Source organism: Lonchura striata, chromosome 12 (genome assembly GCF_050655825.1).
Source record: "Lonchura striata isolate lonStrDom1 chromosome 12, ASM5065582v1, whole genome shotgun sequence".
NCBI lineage: Eukaryota > Metazoa > Chordata > Aves > Passeriformes > Estrildidae > Lonchura > Lonchura striata.
Window position 1 is genome coordinate 2,624,872 of NC_140714.1, and position 21,567 is coordinate 2,646,438.

The 21,567-nt window shown below is 42.8% G+C and overlaps 1 protein-coding gene across 1 annotated transcript; it reads left to right on the top strand.

Moving 5' to 3' along the window:
• The first annotated feature begins 360 nt into the window (after positions 1-360).
• Positions 361-18,933, top strand: LOC146766220 (uncharacterized). The gene is made up of 2 exons (XM_085590278.1): positions 361-4,443; positions 5,093-18,933. Exon 2 carries the CDS (start codon positions 15,939-15,941, stop codon positions 16,872-16,874), a length of 936 nt encoding a protein of 311 aa, XP_085446404.1. The 5' UTR covers positions 361-4,443; positions 5,093-15,938; the 3' UTR covers positions 16,875-18,933.
• Positions 18,934-21,567: the final 2,634 nt, after the last annotated feature.

Consider the following 21,567-nt stretch of genomic DNA (forward strand, 5'->3'; position numbering starts at 1 on the left):
TCTGCTCCAGGCCAGCCTGCACAAGGCATCAAAACCATCTGTGGGCAATGACCACAAGTTCCCAAAGGATGCTCCTTCTCCAAGCAACCACAACAGAAAACAAACATCTCACAGAGAGCCCTGAAGGTGCAGGAGGTGGCATTTGGCACTTGGAATAATTCCTTCCATTTTCTGGAAAGGAGCAAGCCAGCAATATCCATTTTTTTTTTCTAGATTATCACTGCTGCAGTAATTTCTGATGCAATGCAATTCCTAATAAATTTCACAGAGCTGAGCAGTTTGGGGCTGCAGTGGCTGTTGTCACCCAGCCCCAGGCTGAGCCACTGTGCTCTTCATTCTTCCAAAAGTGAGGGCTCTGGCACGGGAATTGTTTTTGCTGGAATTAGACAAATGCAGGTGGCAAAAAGAGTTAATTATGTAACAGTGGGAATGCGAGAGCTCCTAAAGGATTTGAGCATTTTCCAGTGATCCTAATCTGCTGGGGAGCAAGTGGCACCTGTGAGGGAACATTTCACAGGAAAATGAGACTTTGGGGATGCATGTGGCCTTGTCCCAAATTTTTTTTTTTTTTTTTTTTTTTTTTTTTTTTTTTGTGCTGAATTTGAGCATGAAAAGTGGGAGAAAACAGCTGGACAAGGACTACAAAAAGTGATAGCACAGAGAAAATCATAGAAGCCTTTATGTTTACAGGAAAATAATCTAAAATACATCCCTGGGAGTGCTCAAGGTCAGGTTGGACAGGTCTGGAGCAACCTGGGACAGTGGGAGGGGTGGAGCAACCTGGGACCATGGCAGGGGTGGCACTGGGTGGGATTTAAGGTCCATTCCAACCCAAACCAGTCTGGGATTCACCTCAGCAGCTACAGAATCAGTGCTCCAAGAGCTGCTGTGAAAGAATTCATGTTAAAGCAGTAAAGAATCATTCTCGTGTGTGTGTAACCTTGATAAACAAGAGCCAAAGGTGATCAGAAAACAGGAGCTGGTTTTTGGTACAGGTAACAGAAGGGTGCTTCCACCTCTGGAAATGGAAAACACCTGGAAGTTTGTGACACTGACAGGAAAAAAACTCTTCTGCCAGTGCTGCTGTCACTGCCCTGTGGTGTTCAGGGTCACTGCAGTGTCCTCACCCCCAGCATTCACCTCCTAAATCTTGTGCTGTGCAGCACCCAGTGTTTTATGGCCACCAGCTCTGCCCTGGCAGTGGCTGTATAGATTTGAAGTCTATTTAGAGCTCTGGGCAGTCTGCTTCAGCAGCTGATAAATGGGTGCCAGCAGGACCCTCTGCAGGCTCGGGGTCAGCACTGCTTGAAGGCAGTCCCTGAATCAACCTGGATTTCAGCAGCTTTAGGACATCTTGCTGCAGTCCTGCTTATTCCATCTGCTTGCAGATCTCAAACCTTCCATTCTTGCTGCTGCTGCTTCTGAATCTCCATTAGGATATAAAAATGCAGGGGGAGTGTAGGAATATAAAAAGGTAAAAGATTTTAGAAAGTGTAAAAAGGTTTATAGAAAGTAGACATAAAGCTGAGAAAGTTCTTATTTTCTTAACTTCTCACGAAAATGTTTTAAAATTTCCCAATCTAAGTGAATACATTTATATTTATCATAAAGAATAAGAAAGAACAAGAACTTATTGCTAGTTTGAGATGTGAAAAATCTTAGGGTGCAGTGGCCCCCTGGCTGCTGGGCAGAGATGCCCCATGAGCTGTGGTGTCACAGTGGGCTCAGTGTTTCTGTCACCTGCCAGTGTAAGGCTGCCCCCCTTTGGGGAAAACTGCTGATATTTCTCCCAGGATAATTGGCTGATTTCTGCTTTGCCAGTACATAATATTGAGGGGAAAGTTACTTTTTTGGATTATTTTTTCATTCTGGGAAGCGGGTAAAGCATTGCTTCTGTTGCCTGAGTCTGTAAATGACAGTGTGGCACTTAAATCAGTTTTTTTATTTTCAAGAAAGGAGCATCTTGGGATGCAGAGATAGAAATTCAGAATTAGACCTTTTTAACCCTTTTATCATAAAAATGCACTTCTTCCTTCAGTGCTTTTCGTTTTTTTTTTTTTTTTACAAAAATCATCCTCTTTTTGGCACCTGTTTTTCATGCTGGAAGGAGGAATGGTGCTAGCTGACAGGGAGTGTAAAGTCACAGCTAAAAAATGGTTCTACCTCCTGTTCAAAGGATTATCAAAATTCTTCCTGAGAGCTCTCTCTGTTTTTAAAACACCTTTTTGAAAATCTTTTGAAATCCACAGTGTTTTTTCCTTAGACCCACTGGGGAGATGGACCCTTAATGGTGTCAATTTTATTACAAGGACACAAAATGCATTAAAATCACAGAATGAAAAAGGTTGGAAAAGTTCTCCAAGATCATGAAGTCCAACCTTCACCACCATTTGGCAGCACAGGGTGAGTTCTGCCAGCAGATTTGTTGTTACCTCTTCTGAATTGTCATTTTTGAGGTGACCAGCACTTAAAAGCCACTGCCCATGATCAGCCTTCTCCTACAGGTACCTCACACTTGTTCGGTTTTTTAAATATTCACATTTTCCTCAAAACTTTTTGATCAAAATGAGTAATTGGATTTTCCTGGAAGCTCTTGGAAAGCTCTTGATGACTGCAGCTCTTTGGGAAGCCAGAACCTCCACGCAGCCTCTGCAGAGGCAATTCCAGCACCTCTCTGCCCTCACTCATGAGATTTCTTCCAGCTTGATCATTCTCTCATTTTCACAGTGAAAGAATATCCTTCAACTGGTTTCCCAGTTTTTCCCAGTTTTTCCCAGTTTTTCCCAGTTTTTCCCATTGTCTTACAATTAAAAAAAATAAGCTTTTGTTGGTGTTTCTGAGAGCGGGAAACATCCAAACTGATGTAGTTTTAAATGGGGTAAAACAAATTTTGCTCCAGCAGCGTTTAGTGGTGGCACTTTGTGAGGTCAGGACCCCAAAAGGTCACAGATAAGAAGTGGGGAACACCCCCCCTGAATCCACAGAGCCAAGTGTGCATTAATAAATATTAAATCATGTTTCTGGCTAGGAGATGATTTGTATTCCACAGCTGCATTTCTTTTATTCAAGACAGAGAAGTGAATTTGTATCCCATGGAGATGTTTTATTTATGCTTTCTTATTTCCAAACTTGATAAACACAAACACCAAACTCAGAAACATAGAACTCCTCTTAGTTCATCCAGCTTTTAATGTAACTTTGCTAGAATTAATAGTGTGAGATGAAAATAGAAAAAAATCCCCAACTCCTTGAACTTGCCATGGTCTGGGACTGGAAATCTGTGGGGTTTTTTAGCATCCACTAAAGACCAGACGACTAGAAAGGCCAGGAGAATTTTTAAAATTCCATATTGCAGAGAAATGGGGAAAACTTTAATTAGAGATGAGTCTCCTCACAGATTTTGGGTTCATTGCAGCCCAACTAAAAATTTCAGTGGGCTTAACCCTGTTTTACCATATTGCAATTAAGAGCAAAACAGAAAAAAACAACAGGGGCTGGCATCCAGCACTGGAGGTGCTCTTGCTTTAAGGGACACCTCTGTCTATAATATGTTCACATGGACATGATGTTCATCCCTGGTCTTCAGGGAAATCCTGAGGAATATTATTCCCAATCCAGCCTAAACACAACATCTGGCCTGATGCTTGGAGCATTGTGGTTCCTGAGTTACTCTGAGTATTTTTACAAATAATTTTGCTCACCTGGGTGTTTGGGGAGGGGATTCTGTTTGCTTGTTTGTGTTTGAGGTGTTTAAACCATCTGTGGGCAATGACCACAACAGGGCAGGGATGCCACTGGTCCCAGTTTAACCTGCTTCACTGGTTCTATAAAATGGGAGAAGTGTTCAGGATTGGAGCTGGAATAGTGGAAAGTGTTTCTGTCCTTGGCTGGGGGTTGGGATTAGATGATCTTTAAGGTCCCTTCCCACCCAAAGCATTCTGTCATTCTGTGATATGGAGGGTATTTAAGGGATTTCTTGCTGTTATAAAGCTTTTCCTGGTGTTAGGGGGTGAATGGTGTCAAATAGCCTCACTGGAAAAAAGGCTGGGAGCTCTGGGAAGGAATGATAGCAGAGGATGGAGCAGGAAAACCTGATGTGGTTTTTTTTGTTTTTTTTTTTTTTTTTTAATCTTTTTAGGACCTCAGATTTGGAGATCTGGCACCCATCAGCTGCTGGAGAGCCACAGAACCACCTCTTGCACATTGCAATTCTCCTGCAAAGTGCACCAAGCATGGCCTGTGTGCCTCCAGGTTCCTGGGCTGGCTCTGAGAGTTCCCTTGGCTGCAGGGAGGAGTCATGGCTGGGACTCAGCTGGCCTCTGACTGCCTGCAGGTGGCTTGTTTTCCAAAATATCCTTGGAACTGGAGCCTGCACACATCTGCCTGATGCTTCCCCATAACAACTTCCCAGTTCCAGTGATGCTCTTTGTGTTCACATCCAAGGTGAGGCTGTGGACAAGTTGTTGGGAGGCTGGCCCAGCACAGAGTGGAGATTACTTGGAAAATGTTGAACCATTGGTCATCTGCAATCCATTCCATTCCTAGCAGGGAAAGGCAGAGCAGAGAGCTCCAATTAGCTGCTGCTCATTTGCAACCATGTCAGTTAATTAGCTGAAGACCGACCAGATGGGGAAGGATTTCTCACAGAGCTTTCAGAGGCACTTCTTGTTGCCCAGTTTTGAGCACTGGGGATTTTAATTCTTTCCATTTTTCCAGGAGGCTGAACACAGGAAGGGAAATTGGGCTCCCAATCCTTTTTGGGAAGGGTTGGGTTCTCCAGGCTTCAGTTTGCAGGGCACTGATGGAGCCCAGGTGACTTTGGGTCAGCAGAGATCCAGCCCTGCTCTCTGCCATCATGGATGGGAGCTGGGAATGAAGTCAGTCCTTCAGGTCAGCCTCTGCCCACTGCCCTGGTGGTCCCAGAGCCAGAGGGGACAGACACAAGCAGGCAAATCCTTTCTCCCAAGCTGGCCATTGTGCATTCCAGGGCACCTCTGTGATACAGATGGGCATGGAGCTGTCCAGCAGCACTGGGGCAGGATTTGGGGATTGCAGAAGGAGCTGGAAATCTGTCTCCTCTTTCCTATTCCAGCACAGCTGCAAGGATCTTGGGGGAATGGTTATCTTGGACTGTGGATGCACCCAGGTGAGTCCATGTCCTACATTACGATGATACGTGAATCGAATGTCACATTGGCAGTGTCACCCATTCTGATACCTGTCTCCAAGAGCACTGATCAGGCCTTGGCCCCATGGCAGAGACCCATCTGCACCTTCCTGCCCCATATTTACATTTTTAGAGAGCTCTGTTTTCCAGCCTGTGCCCTCCTTCCCCAGACTCTTGTTTGTGCCTCGCTCAGCTCAGGCTCCTCCGCGATTCCTCGCTTCCTCTGACATTTCTTTTATTGCTCTCCCGTGCAGCAGCTCACATTAACACATGTTAGAACAGCAGCATCTTTTTGTAGCACTGGTTTTAATTAGTCTGCACCTTCCCCTGGGATGGCTGTTTGCTCCACAGCTTTCTGCAGGTGCTGTTCTGTGCTCTGTGACTGCATTTCCTGTAGGTGATACAATACAGGAGGTGGTTGTGCTTTAGGTGACTCCAAAATTCCTCCTCGGCGTGCAGAATCCTCTGATCTTGGCTGATGACAACCACTGGCAATGTGGAAGAATGTTTTTAATGCTGAGGGAAGGGAAGGATGAAGGTGGGCAAAGCCACTTCTGTGGGTTTGGTGTTCAGAGCCCACTTGTTTGAAGGGAGCCGGTGTCTGAGTGCCATCGATGTCTTTCAAGGATTCTTTGTTTCAAAATGTGTTAAGAGCAGGACTGGAGGAGCAGTTTAGAGGATCAATAAAGCAGGAGCTGATACAGTGCAAATAGGCTGCTTTATCCACGTTTTGCTGTGCTTACAATGACTAATCCCAGGAGTAACTGCAATGAAGTTGTATTAGTTGTGCTACGAGGCCTGCACTTCTCTCTCTGAATCTACCACGCCACATTTTCCTATTATCACACCCTGCACAGAGCCTTTGATAACTCCACAGTTCCCTGGGTTTCGCTGGTGGGCTCCATAAACCCTGACTAATTATTTTCACGTCCTGCATCTCCTAATTACAAGGTTTGCCTGACTCGGTGCCGTGCTGCTCGCAGCGAGGTCTGTGAAACACATCAGCAGCAGTTCTGCTTCTCCAAGCCATAGAAAACCTAAAACTGGCACTTCTTTCTCAGTTTGCTTTCTAGCACCTGGGATCTTGACTTTGATTCTGTGAGCTGTATCCTGTCCTAGTTAATTATTCTTCTGATTGTATGGAGCTGATGCTCAGCTGTACTCAGAGTATTTATTACAACTGACCATATACCCCAGTTCTGTGCAGGATCCCAGAATGGTTTGGGGATGGGAGGGACCTTAAAGCCCATCCAGTGCCACCCCTGCCATGGCAGGGACACTTCCACTGTCCCAGGTGCTCCAGCCCCAATGTCCAACCTGGACTTGGGCACTTCCAGGGATTCAGGGGCAGCTCCAGCTGCTCTGGGCACCCTGTGCCAGGACCTGCCCACCTCTGGAGTAAAGATTTTCTTCCCAAAAACCAATCCAAACATGATGTGAGATGCTGTAATATTTCCTTATGCCAAATTCCTGTTGATTTTAGCAGGATTTTCCAGTAGATTAGATGAGGATACACTTCCAGCAGTATGTGGGGAGGGTGCAGCTGAGTTGTCTCTAACAGAGCTTGAGTTGTTTCTAAGACAGAGCCACAGAGCCAATATTTCCATTGAATTATTGCCTTCATGAAGATTAATGTTGGTTTGAGGCAAGGGTGTAATCCTGGTTTATTTCTGGCTTAATTCATAATTTACTGTTCCTTCCTTGCCTGGTGGTATCTGCTCTGTTCTCTTGTTGCTTCCATGAAAAACAGATGTGAAAACCAAAACCTGAGATTGGAATTTAAGTCTTCACTGCTGCTCCTTTCAGCATTATTGATCACTTCCATTAATGCCCTTCCAGGAATGAGGCCTGGAAAGGCTCAGAGCAGCAGCTGAGAAGGGGTAGAAATGAGGCTTTGAAATTTTGAAGCTTTGGGAGTTTTCTCCACGAATAAGGGTCAAAACCAGTGTTTTCCTGGGAGGCAGAGTCCAGGAGTAGGATTTTGTCCTGTCCTCCTCCAGGAGAAGGAAACAACCCCACACGTGAAGCATCCTTCAAAAAATTTCACATTTCCTTGGCATTCCCTGCACTCTGTCTGTGCCACACCTGGGGAATGTGGATTGAGCTCTTGCCTGCACAAGGGCACCTTGGAGACGCTCAAACACTCAGGAAAATCGGCATTTTTCGACACTGAATTCTGAACCTACACCTTATTATTCATCTTGGATGTATCAACTACCTTTTTAAACTATTGATAAACCACCAGAGGAAGGAATGTGCTTCGGGCTGGACTGGGGTGCAGGAAGGTGGTGAGATTTGTCCTGAAATACAAGCACCAACAATTTTCCTGCACATCCTTCAAGAGCATTCTGGCAGAAGTCCCATGCCTGATTTCAGCAAGGCTGCCTCTCCTGGCTCTCCTAAGGTGGCTTAGCTAAAGCTGCATTGTGTGTCCCCTTGACAGGGCTGAAAAGGGAAAAGGCTGCGAGCAGACAAAGAATGAAACAAAGAATTAAACTGGCTGTGTCATTAAGCCTTCAGCATTTGCACACAGAGCTTTGGCACAGCTTGACTTCCCAGTGCTAAGCACTTCCTCTGCTTTTGGTCACTGAGTGACTTATTAAAGCCCTCAAAGCTTTTTCAGGATTTCTGCTTTTGTTCACTTCTGTCACACAAAGTGTTTTAATGCTTTTCTCTCTTTTCCCATATTATAGCCCTGCAATATTCAGATTAGGTGAGTGGAAAGAGCAGTGATTTAATTATGGATGTGGAAGAAGAGTTTGCAGGAGTTCCCCGTGACACGCAGACAGCAATTTTCCTGATGTGAGTGGAACATTAGTGAATCTGCTGTTATATTTAGAGGTAACCAAACCTTTTCAGCTGAGGGAACCTTCTCAGCTCAGCTCCACAATTGTTTTTGTGGGTGATGATCTATCATTTGAAAACCTTGCAAGTGGAAATTAGTCCACAATAACCCACCCACAGTCCAAAGCAGCTCTGTGGCTTTTTAAAATAGCATTTTAGCTCTTCTGTGATGGGAGTTGATGGGGTTTTGTCTTTGGACAGTGTCCACCCACATTATTTTTTGTCATTCAGACACTTAAACACCAGCTTGCTGGGGCAAAAGTGTAGCTGAAAGACTTAGCTGGTGCTTCAGTGATTCTTCATTAATAAATGCAGCTGGGATGGGCCTGTGAGGGAGGTGAGAAGCTGAGAGGAACTTTGCCTTTCCAAGTTCAGTGGGAGCAAAGCCACATCCTAGGAGGGCTGCAGATCATGGAGAAACTCTCTCTTCCTGAGAGATTTCCACCAAAAAAGGCTTTTTGTCCAGCAGCTTTTCTGCTCTCAGGTGAGGAGGGCTGATCCCAGGGAGGGCTGGGGGTTGGGGTGGCTCAGGATGGGTTATCCCTGCTCAGGGCATGGCTCTGCCTCCATCCTGCTCCTCCCTGGCTCTCACTTTGCTGGGACACTGCAGCCTCATCCCTGTCACTCCCTAACTCCAGGGAAGGGATTGTGGCCACCACCACCAGACCTGACACCTTCAGAGCATCACCCTGCTGGTTTAATAAGGATATTTTACAGATCTTATTCTGTGGTCTACAGCAAGCAGCCACAAAAAAACCCAAACCACATAATAAGTCCAGAAATATTATATACTAGGTGTTTTAATTAAAATTTTTATTTATTATATTTTAGCCCATTTGAAATGTTGAAAGTAGCTCTGGGTTTAATGCAGGAAGGATTTTTTTTTTTTTTTAAATCTGCATATTAAAAGAAAAAGGAAAAGTGTATAGTTGTTCTAACATTTTAAGTGCATTTATACCAAGTATAAACTAGAATCCTGGATTTTATTTTTTAATGAAACTTAATTCAGCCTACTTAGGAAACCAATAACCATATCTCCTAATTCAGTTTATTAAAGTAATAAACACTGCTATTCCAGGAAATGAAAAAGTTTCAGGGAATGAAATACAGAGTTCTCTGAAGAAGATACTCAAGTGGGGGTACCAGGCATTTCACAGCTATTTTGGTACTGATCAGAGTTCTCTGTGTCTAAAGATTCTGGGTATCACCTGGTCTCGCTGGGGCTGTGGATGTAAGAGATTCTCAGCATTTTGAGAACTCCTCTGGCTTATTTGGGTGTGTAAGGTGGATTTAGATGTCTGATTTTAAGCAATGAGACATTCAGGTGCTTGTCTTGGGCCCTGACTTTCAAAGGCAGCGTCAGCTGCTTTAAGCCTGACAAGACAGAGGTGGAATTATGTTTAATAATGGACTAAACTCTTCCCAGGCTACAGAGCAGGAATAGCAAATGGAGCAGATTGGGTAGGAGAGGCCATCAGTCAGTGCAGCAGTGTTTGCTCTTCATCCTCATCAGCAGTGTTTGCTCTTCATCCTCATCACTGGATTCCTGGAGATGGAAGAAACAGCAAAGCTGAAAACACAGAAATTGGTGTTTTGCCATCAAACTGGAATGGGAATGTCTGGCGACTTTCTCAGCTCATTAACTTGAAACCATCAAGAATTGTTTGGGTTGGAAGGACCTTAAAAATCATCCAGTTCCTTCTGTGGGCAGGAACACCTCCCACTATCCCAGGCTGCTCCAGCCCCAGTGTCCAGCCTGGCCTTGGACACTCCCAGGGATCCAGGGGCAGCCCCAGCTGCTCTGGACAAAACCTGTTCCAGATTTTGCAACTTTATCTCCCAGGTCACAATGGTGTTTTACTCAGTCTGGCATCTTGGAGCTCAAAAGGAAAGGGGGAGAGAAGTCCAGGGCTAAGGATGAGATGAAAATGTTTCTTTAGGAGCACAGGCAGCTTTAACCTGCTTTCTTATAAATCAACACACTGATAATGGAGATAAATCATACAGCTATGGAGAGATCAAGACAGCATTTATGGACCCATATTGATTTTTGAGTATTGATCCCAAATCAGCCAGTTCTTGATATTTCCTGCCTTCTTTTCTCTTTCTCTCATTCCAGCAATCCAATCGTCCTAGACGGTGATGCTGCGGTTTCTTATCATGCACATTAGACAGCTATTAGCAAATACCAAATTAAAATTAAAAGTGAGCTATGGAGAAGGGGATTCCATGGTTGTTGAAGAAGTTTGTTTTCAGCAGAGGTCACTTTCACTTGCCTTTTCATATTTTGAGGGAACTGCAGCTGCGAGAGACATGAGGTTTCCCAGGGAAGCCGCATTGGCGGCTCCGGAGCCTTCCCGGTGCTGCTGTTCCAGGTGGCTGATCCTTCACTTCTTGTCTCAGGAACTGGGCTGGACTTGACAACCTCCCATTCCCCAGGACCTACAGGAGCTGTGGTTAATTAATCTTCTCTTTTTTTTAGAGGTAATTACTCTGCTTTGTAATGAAGGATGTTTGGAATTTTTTTTTTTTTTTCCCCAAAGAGGCACCGTTTGATTCTGGGGTCCCTAGCATGGCAAGGACAAGGGGCACAGCTTCCATATGACAAAAGGCAGCGATGGATGGGATATTGGGAAGGAATTATTCCCTAGCAAGGTGGGCAGCCCTGGCACAGGTGCCCAGAGCAGCTGTGGCTGCCCCTGGATCCCTGGCAGTGCCCAAGGCCAGGTTGGACAGGGCTTGGAGCAGCCTGGGACAGTGGAAGGTGTCCCTGCCATGGCAGGGGTGGCACTAAGTGATTTTTTTAGAACATTTCCACCCCAAACCAGGGATTCTCTGGAGTTCCAAGCTCCCAATTATTTTCTCCCTCATAAACCTCTATTGTTTCATCTTCTGGCTCTCTAAGATTGCTTGATTTCCTTTAAAAAAAGAGAAGAGGGAAAGGGAATGAGCAGCTCTTGCCACGAGGCAGCAAAATCTGTCCTGGCAATGCAGCGTGGCACAAGAAAGCTTTTCCAGCTGCAGTGAGCAGAAATATTCAGCAGAGCTATGGATTTGGATCATCCAAGGAGACTTCCAGTTATTTCCAGGGTCAGTTACCAGCCAGTGTGTTTTTATGGCAATATTTAGGAATTCAGTTTTCTCTCCCCCTCTAGGCAGAGCAGATCACTTGAGTGTGCTGGAGAGGAGCACTCAGAGGGAAATGGGAGCAGAGGCAGTCACGAGGAGCAGGCACCTGGAGAAAGGGTTTGAAGAGAGAGCTCGCAGGAAAAATGATCCTTTCTCAGCAGCTGCTGAATGACCCAGCCCTGCTGCCAGCCCTGCAGCACCTGCTCTGCTCAGGGCAGTGCTCAGCAGTGTCACTCGTGTCCCTGCAGCTCCTGCAGCAGTGCCCTGTGCAGGGAAGGATGCTCTGCTCCCAGGAGCAGCACTTTGACTGCATTAGGAATTTCATCTGGCTCTGGTTTTTCCTAACCTGAGCTTTGGCTTTTTACCCCAGAACTTTCTAAAGCCCCATGCTGAGGTCACTCCCTGTTTGTGTTTGGGTGTTTCTGTCAGTTTATGTTCTAACAAACAGCATTAACGTGCTGTAATACATTGGAATAAAAGTGCTTTATTTCCTACTGGAATTTCATGCTGCTTGTGGATTTATGAATTGGATTTCCAAGGGATAGTGCTAAGCTCAGAGCCATTTTCAAAGGGGCAGGCAGAAAGTCATTAGCAACACTTGGATAATAAATTCTTTCTGTTCTGCATCAGTGAGATTTGTGATCCCCTTTACATATATATTATTATGATCATTCATTGGTTATCTTTCTGGCACTATTAAAGTAATCTGGAAAAGTATATTGCGTATTATGACCACTACTTTTTTTATAGCAGGCTCCTAAGTAGGAACACAGGAACACTGAAGGGGAAATAGAAGAGGGAAAAGATCTCCTGGGCTGATATATCCTGTCTCCTGCTGGCACATCACATCACATAATTCCTGTCATAAATACAAGTAATCTAAAACTCTACAGTTTTGTTCAGTTTGGAAAGAAAATGTTTTCCTAGTGTGTCTAAAGAAGATTAAAAAAAGCCAATCATAAATGTAATTATTGTGAGTTATAACAGATAACAAGATTTTAGCCCTGTGGTTATTTTCTTTTGGGGTTTGGGGAGGAAGAGTTGGTTTTATGCTGTTTGGGTTTATTTCTTTCCCTGGGAGGGTTTTGTTCAGGAAGCTGCAATAACTTGGATCATTTTCTCTTGCACAGCCAGGCTGGCTCTGGGTGCAGTCAGGCTCCTGCAGGTGCAGCCTGGGGATGTTGGACCTCCAGCCCAGCTCTGTCCCATGAAAAATGGAATTTCCTAGGGAAGATTTCTGCCCTGTGGCTGCCCCTGGATCTCTGGCAGTGCCCAAGGCCAGGTTGGACAGGGCTTGGAGCCACCTTGGACAGTGGGAGGTGTCCCTGCCATGGCAGGGAGCTGGAATAGGATGGGCCCCTTCCAACCCAAACCATTTTGGGATCCTATTCTTCTATTTCTTTCCTGTTTTCTGATTTTTTTTAATCTATTTTTTATTTTTAATCCAGAAGCACAAGTGATGTTGTTTATTACCAAACAGGCATTTTTTGCCGTGACATATTAGAGATATTAATAACATTAATTATAATTTTACTTTGGTGTGCCCCAACACCTCCTTTTCATTCCAAGACATAACTTTTTTTTTTTTTCATTCTCTAAACAAAATTCAGGTGCTGCCTGCTAAGCAGCCTCCCTTCACGAAGCTGAAATATTTTGTACCATTCTGCACAAGCCTGAGTGGCACCAAGAAGGCTGAATTCATTCTGTCACCACACAATGCACAACACCATCTTTTAGCTTTTCACAAACCTGATAAATCCTTCACAAACCAGCCCAAAATAGAAGCAGCCATAGAATTCTCTGAAGCTGTCAGCAAGATTTCTTGAATGAATTTAAACACATCTCTCTTCCTGGAAAAGGTTTCTACAGCAAAGGTTTCTGCAGCAAATTCCAACTTTCCACTGCCTATTAAAAACAGCTTGCAAATATGTATATTTCTATATGAACACAATCATACATTTACATGTCATTGTTGAGTAATCCACTTTTTGTCTTTTTTATTAGAGTAGCTTGCACTTAAAAAGCCAAGTCTGGATGTTCCCAATTGAAATGCAGAAATTCAGGAGGTGAAGAGTTACTGAAAATATCAGTTGAATTAATATTTTTCACGTAACATTAACTCCAGCTGTCGGTTAGCATTTTAAAAATAAGTTTCTGAACAGCCAAATGCTCAGACACACAGATAAGCACATGAATAATTCTGGTGGTTGCAATAAGGAAACTAATTAAGGATGCCCAAATCCAGAATGTAACAAGCTGGAGCAGGAGTGATCATTACTAAATTAGTGTTGCTTGATGGGGTTACAAATAACAGAATGGTCACCCTCCACAAAAAATGAAGAGAGACAGAAATTCAAGAGGATATTAGCCCAAAATGAGTTTGTTTTTTTTTTTTTCTAGATTGATCCTAGAAGCAAGATTTGGTAAATCTGAGCTCTTAGGCACTTGAAAACTTGAGCAGCTGAAAAAAAAATTCCAAATAAACCAACGCTGAAGTTGCAGCTCCACAGAAATTAGAGGGAAGTCAAATTTCTGTTTTTTCCATGATGTTGGGGTGCTCCATGCTGGAATTGCAGGTGAAATGTTCCACCAGACTAAGGGTTTTACTCCAGGTTGGAGCAGAGGAGTTAAATTCACCTCAAGGCTCAGTTCTGCACCAGGATTGTTCCTCCAGCTCCTCCCTGTGTGCTGGCAGAGTTAAGTCAAAAAGTCGTGGGGTGTGCATGGAATGTTTAGGGACTTTGTACTCCCTGGTTTCAGGGTTTTTCAGGTTTTTCAGGATCGAAGCAGCTGCTGATTGCTCAGAGCAAAGGCAGAGGAAAGGTTGTTCTTGATTTGTCACTTCCCTTTGGAAGCACATTCAGCCTCCAAACCTAAATCAGGTAAATCGAATGAATGGAGGATTTTAAATACATTTAAGTGAAATGACAGCTAAATTTCCTTAGTGCAAAGAAGAATCAACCAGCATTCTTTTCATAGCATTAGGAACAATATTTGAAGTTCCATCAGCTGCCTTTTAATTAGCAACACTTCAGGCCAATTCTGACGTGTAAAACTCACCTGGGATTGTTGTTGAGCTCCCAAAATGGGTGCTGTGTTTTTCCTGCTGCAGCTGGGACTTTGACTACTTTAATCATTGATGAGTAACCTCAATATTGGGGGTGACAGCGGCCTTGAGTGGTTTAATAACTCAGAGGAGCCCTGGCTTTTGAGTGAAGTTCAGAAAAGTGCTGTAGAGTTAAAGAAGTTATCTCCAGATGAATATAGGCCATAGCCTTGAAGGATAAGGAAAAGCAGCTTAAACAGGGAGATGCTCTGGAGAAATAAAATTTAGTTTGGGATTGTTTATGTTACCACAGCCCCAGATGCATTGCTGCTCACAACAGATCTCTTCCAACCTGACGCTGAATTATTTTGGCTTTTTATGCTGTCAGAGGAGACAGGAAACTCTACTATCAGAAAAAATGCTTTTCTATCCCCACGTGTGAACATCTTTGTGTAAAACTCTGAGTAAGGATGAAAAGGCATTTTCTGAGTCTGCATTTCTAGCCATGATATATTATTTAATTTATAAATTATGCAGCCTCTGGGTATTTTGAGGATGTTGCAGCTGGTGGTGCCATGGCACAGGGAGAATGTTCATGGCACATTATTGGGTTGGGAGGAATCTTAAAATTCATCTCATTCCACCCCTGCCATGGCAGGGACACCTTCCCCTGTCCAGCCTTCCAGGGATCCAGGGGCAGCCCCTGCTGCTCTGGCAATTCCATCTCAGCCCCTCACAGGGAAGGATTTTTCCTCAATTTCCCATCCAAACCTGTTCTTTCATTTTACAGCATTCTGGGCTGGTTTTCATTGCCCTTGTGCTGATCTTCTCTCAGCCTCGTGTTTAAGTTCTTTTTAAATCTCATCTTCCCAGGCTGCTTCTGGTGTCCAGACAATTGATGATGATCGTGTTTAAATAATAAATGCAATTTCTCAGTTCAAATAAAACCCTTCACCTCTATTTTTCCATGTTACTGTTGCTTTTGCTTGTAAATCTCATCTTACTCAGCCTAATGATTTTGATCTTGATAATTTTGTCAACAAATAGAATGGTCAAATAATCTCTCTCCATGATGTGTTTCTGCTCTGAGGAGAGCTGTGCTTTGTGGGGTTTGTTGATACCATTTTTTTTCAGTGTCAGCACTACATGTTGCTCTGCTTCCTCCTTATTTTTAAAATAATTTTAAATACTTTTAATATTTTAAAATCTTTGTAATATTTTAAATTTATTTTAACATTTTTAATGGCATATCAAAAACCAGATCACAATGGTTGTACTTAGTGATGTTTTATTTGCTTTTTGACAGGAGTTTTTCTATTTCATTGACAACCTGATCTCTTTAACCTTCATTTGCTGAAAAGCTTCTGGTATCTTGTAAAATACACTGGGTTTGGTTCAATGCGTATGTGCAATCTCAACCTGCATATACATATATTTATATAAATTCATATCCAGTGACCTGTACATATGTTCATATAGAAATGTTTGTGTACAGTTTCACAGCACATCTCTGGGGAAGGCCCAGAAGAGAGCAGCAGAGCTGAGCAAGGTCAGAAAATCAGATCCTTGGAGGCAGCTCTGCCGAGCTGCAGATGGGACTGGACCTTTGGGTGAGGAGAAGACTCAGGAAGAGGTGAGGTGCTGCAGGAGGATCTGATTTGGTGGCTTTCCCTTTCAAATGAACTGTGATAATTCCCCAAATCCCAAGTTTTCCAGCTCTTTCTGTGTCTGATACACATCTTCTGTTATGTTATGCACAGCCTGTGTTTTACACAGCCTGTGTTTTACACACACTGCTTTTACACCCTCTCTATTTTGCATGCCCTGTATTTTACACACCTTACCTTTTACACCCCCTGTATTTTACACCCCCTGTATTTTACACCTCCTTTATTTTACACACCCTGTGCTTTACACCCCCATGCATTACACACCTTGTATTTTGCACGCCCTGTATTTTACACACCCTGTATTTTACATTCTGTACTTTATACACCCTTTATTTTTACGTACCCTGTATTTTACACATTGTGCTTTACACCCTCTGTATTTTACACACTCTGTGCTTTACACACCCTGTATTTTACACCCTCTGTATTTTACACCCCCCATACTTTACGCACCTTGTGCTTTACACACCCTCTATTTTCACACTGTACTTTACACCCTCTGTATTTTACACACTCTATACTTTACACACGCTGCATTCTATACCTCCTGTATTTCATACACCCTGTGTTTTACATCCCTTGTATTTTACACACCCTTTATTTTACACCCTCTGTATTTTATACACCCTGTACTTTACACACCCTGTATTTTACATACCCTGTACTTTACACACACTACAGTTCACACACCCTACATTCTAACCCCTTGTATTTTATACACCCTATCTTTTACACCCCCTGTACTTTATTTTACACATCCCTTATTTTACACGCTGTGTATTTTACACTCTCTGTACTTTACACACCCTGTATTTTACACACTGTACTTTACACACTCTACTTTACACCCCCTGTATTTTACACCCCCTTCATTTTACACCTGTATTTTCTGTCCCTTCCAGCTCCTCTCCACAGACTGGGACCCTACAGCCTCTCCCTCCATCACTGGCACATCACTTTGCTTTTAGATTTTCATCAGGTGAGTAAAGAAACATCAGCTGGTATTTCTCTGAAATGATTCTTTCCTCTCATTCCACCAGGTTTTATTGTTAGGAAAATTGTCATTTTATTGCTTGTAGGACTGTGATGCTGCCTAAGGGATTGTCCATAGGAAAATCTGAGGTAGCCATGGGAATTTTGGAGCGTAAGGACAGTTGGTTGTTTTCCATGCTCAAGAAAAAACAGATTTATAATCATATGGAGTGTAAAGGTTGATAAATGCTAATAGTCCACTTTCCCCCTCTCTGAAGTGCTCAGGAAAAGATCTGTGGAAGTCAAAAGACGTTTTGTCACTGCTTCCATGATTGGGCTCCCAATAAATGGTGATTCATGAAGCCACTTAATAGGAAATGTGAAAATTAAAAATGATCTCTCCATTAACTTCCTCCTCACTCCAGGAAAATCAAGGGCTGGATGGGGGCTGATGTTGTTGTCATTGGGGTCTTTTTTTTTTATTATTTGAAGGGCCCAATTTCTACAGGTCATTGATAGGAAATCATTCTTTAAAGTGTGAATATTGATGGGTGAGTAAAGTGAGTCTGCAGATGGATTTAAATAAATTTAAAAAAAACCCAAAAAACCAAATTATGGGTCAAATTCTTGTCTCACTCGAGACACTTTAAATCTGAAGTCATCTGTTGCAATCATTGACTCCAGGGTAAATGAGGGCACAGCCCTCACTGGAAGGAGCTCCAGGGTTTTATCCTCACGGAGAAGAGCAGAGCAAACCAAAATTTGCCGTGATTTTGCCAAGGTCCTGATGGAAGCAGAGAGAAAAAATCAGAGAAATCCCTTTAGAACCTCCAAGCCTCACCCAGAGAGGAGGGATTATGCTAGGGAGTGTTTTAAGGTATTTTTGGAAGTTTAGAGACAGGGGCAGAGGTGAGCTTTTAATTTTTTAGTTTTGAGAACCAGTTAGATCTAAATATATAATTTTAATAAATATATATTATATCTAAATATAATTGTAGTACTTAAAATACATTTAAAAAATACATATCCCCAAATAGGTCTGGCTGTTTGATATTCAAATATCATTTTTACATGAGAACAATCCCCCCACAAAAATAAGAGCAATCTGTGCTCGCATTTATTATGTGCTTCTGTTATTTCTATGAGACATTTGAGCTTCTGTGGTTTCTATTAGGCCTTGAGAATATATCAATATATTTTATTTGCACATTATTAATAAGTATTTATATAGATATCATCCAGATTTATAGATGTAATATCCTCAACAAAATCTTACACAGATTTTTAGAGCAAATGTTTACGGCTACTGGAAACTTGTGAAGGATGTCGTTTGTAATATTTTTGTGACACAGCCTCAGCTGTCAGAGCACAAACAGTGCTACTAAAAATCACCTCCTTTGGACTGTGATACCTGGCAGAGAGAAAAAAATCAAAGAGAACAACCAGGAATGAGATAAAAAAAAAAAAAAACAAACACAAGTAACAGCTAAAATAAAATCTATCCAAAAAAATTAAAATGATGCAAAATAAAAAAATAGAGTAGGTCAATTAAGTTAGTCCTGAGGAGAATTTATAGCCCTAGTATCCAGCTCGTCTCCAGGCAGAAAAAGAAGATAAATTTGCCAACATGATGGGGAAAAAAGTGTGGATCAGTGATGGGGGTGATGCTGTGTGATTGCAGTGCCAGAGGGATGGAGGGCAGGCTGGGAGCGGGACAGTCAGGGAGTGTCAGAACTCAAAATGTCCCTTAGACATTTTTGGATGTTCCAGGCCCAGGTCAGAAGCATTTGAGACCCTGGCAGGCAGCTGGAAACAGCTGTGATTTTGGGTTTGAGCCATGGAACGATTTACCAACCTTGCAGGGAGAACAAGAAGTCACAAAAGTTTAGATATTAGAGTAGAAGTAGTCACAAAGTAGAGGGAAGAATTTCTGAGTGCTGTACAGGGGGTTTTGGTTTTGTACATGGGGGTCAGAGGTTTTAAGATGGATTTGGGATTTGGGCCTGCCCTGTCCTCCCTCTTTCTCCTTCCTCACCTCCATGTTCTTGGTGATGTTGGCACTCCCAGATTGGTTTAGAGTAGAAAATCCCCATTTAATATAGGTAATAGGCATTGGGGAAAACTGTAACCATGTAACACGTAATGTACCATATAAAAGATAGAAAATCACCATTTAATATAGGTAATAGGCATTGGGAAAAACTGTAACCATGTAACATGTAATGTCCCATACAAAAGACAGCAGCAACCCTGGGTGGGAGAGAAGAAGCAGTCGGGGTCAGAGAGGATGTCAGGGTGTGTGTGTGCCTCTGCCTGAGCTGTGAGCAAACCACAGCAGCCCCAGGAGAAAATCTTTGAGATAACTTGCAATAAACTGCCTTGAGACCAACACCAGAGACTGCTGAGCCTTTCCTTGGAAGCTCGGGTTGGAGGATGGATTTTTCCAGCACACAGAGGTGAGCTCCGGCAAGGGAGGAGCTGGCAGGAGCAGGGATTGTCACCCTGAGGAGTGGTGACAGTCTGAGAAACGCTGAGCCAGCATCCAGCAGGCACAGACAGCCCCAAAAGAGCAAGGCAAGGGAGCTTGGCAGGGACTGAGCAGATCATTCAGCCAGCAAAACGAATGCAGATGGCGTTAAACCAGAGAGAAAATCCAAACCTGCTCTTCCCCAGGCTCCTCCTTCCCAGCTCAGGCTTGCAGCAACGTTCCTAAGGCAGGGAAACAGGAATTATTTTCATCAATTCTCTTTCACCAGTTTGTGGCCAGTCCAAAATCCAAACCTGCACTTTCCAAGGTACCTCATTCCCAGGTCAGGCTTGGAACAGCTGGGTTTGGTAGGGCAGGAAAACACAAATTAACTTCATGAATTCTCCTCCACCAGTTTGTGGGAACTCCTCAAAGACCAGCAGATGATGCTTTCAGGAGTTTTTACTACACAACACTTTGGTTTGATTCTGGGAGCAACACTTTGTGCCAATCTTCCGAATAGTTGTGAGAAAAACCTCCAAGCCTTTATAGAATGCTCCAGTTTTATCAGCACTCCAGTGTTCCCCTCCTAGTAAAATTTCTTATTAATATTGAGCAAAAACCTACACAAAACTCACAATTATATTGGGTTTTTGCAAGTTAAAACTTACTTAGGCTTAAAAAATGCTTCCCATGTAACAGTTGCTTTGCAGAAATCCACTTCTCAGAAACAGAAATGCTGTTTCAAATGTAAATAGCTGTTTGTTGTAAGAGGAAAGGATAAATATTGATTGACTGTTTTTCATAAATGTCTCCCTTTTACTACAGGGATCAAATTTTCCCACAGAATCTGGTCAAAGAGCACCCTCAAAATCCCTGCACCTTTGTTTTTCTTAGGAAATTTGATTTTGGTTACTAAAAAGGGCCTTTTGCCCATTATTGGTCAGAAATTCTATTTTGTAGCTGCTGATGCAGAGCTTGTCTGACAAATAGGAGAGAGTAAAAACTTAAGAGGGAACTAAACTCAAGAATAGGATTAGCAGCATTGTAATTTTAATTTGATTGAGATTTCAGAATTGCCATTATTTAAAAAAACAAGTAATATTTGATTTAATCTTTCTGCCCAGAGGAGATCCCTTTTGGTCATGATTTTGGTGCAGAATCACCTAAATTTGAACTGAATTCACTCATCATACACTTAACACAACACTTAGAGACGAGCAAGGAGCCTGCAAGCTTCAGTTCATTTTCAACGTGACTAAATCTGCTTTTCAGGCACCTGTAAATATCAACAATCTGATTTTGCCACAATTTTGAATATTTCTGTTTGAATTAAGACAACTGAGCTCACCCACAGGACTTGGGGTGGCAGTGGCTGTGATCCCACTCGAGTGAGAGCTGCAGCTCAAACAGATTTTGCCTCCCTGAAGCCTGTCTGGAATGACTTGATACTGATTATTATTTTTATTATTCTTAGGCTGTCCTGTTGGCCTTTTTCCACTGACACATTTCTGTGAGTGCAAATAGAAACATGCAAAATGTTTAACCTCCTCTCCAAGCAAAATCCCAGAGAGTTGTCTCCCATTCCATCCCTGGCTCTCCCAGCCTGTCCTTCACACCTAAACCATCTGTTTGTCATCTCTTGGCTCTGCCACAAACCAACCATCTGCTGGGAGCCTTTCAACTTCTATTTACAACCCAGGCTCTTTTATCTATCTTACAACTCCTTGCATATGTCAAAATTTTAATTACACAGCCACACATTAGGATGTCGTGGGCTCAGGGGGCTTTTTCTAACAGTGATGGGCTGGAAGGCTTTGAAAATGTGGTTTATGGCTTGTTGATGGATGGTGTTCCTGAAGAGTGCAACTGGTTTGGAAGGGAGGGAATAGCTGGTGCATGAAGTCAATAATTGTTCCAAGATACCTTCAAGTAATTGATGTCTGCATAATTCCATAAATGCCGTGGCTTTATTAAAATACAATAACAATATTAATTTATATGAAAATTCGCCCTGGCTAACGGCTAATGCATTTAAATTTCAGATAATTTAATGCAGTCCTTTCTCTTGTTGGGATGGGGAGGGAAAAAAAGATGATTCTCAGTAGAAATTCTCTACATGCCTCAGATCTCATAAAATATAAGGTTTGAATGACTTTTATAAATGCTATAAATATGATTAAGATATCTCCCTCCCAAGGCAGAAGGGTGAAACGGATCTCACTGAACAAAAACCAGCCAAGAACATTAAAAATTACCATTTCAATTATGA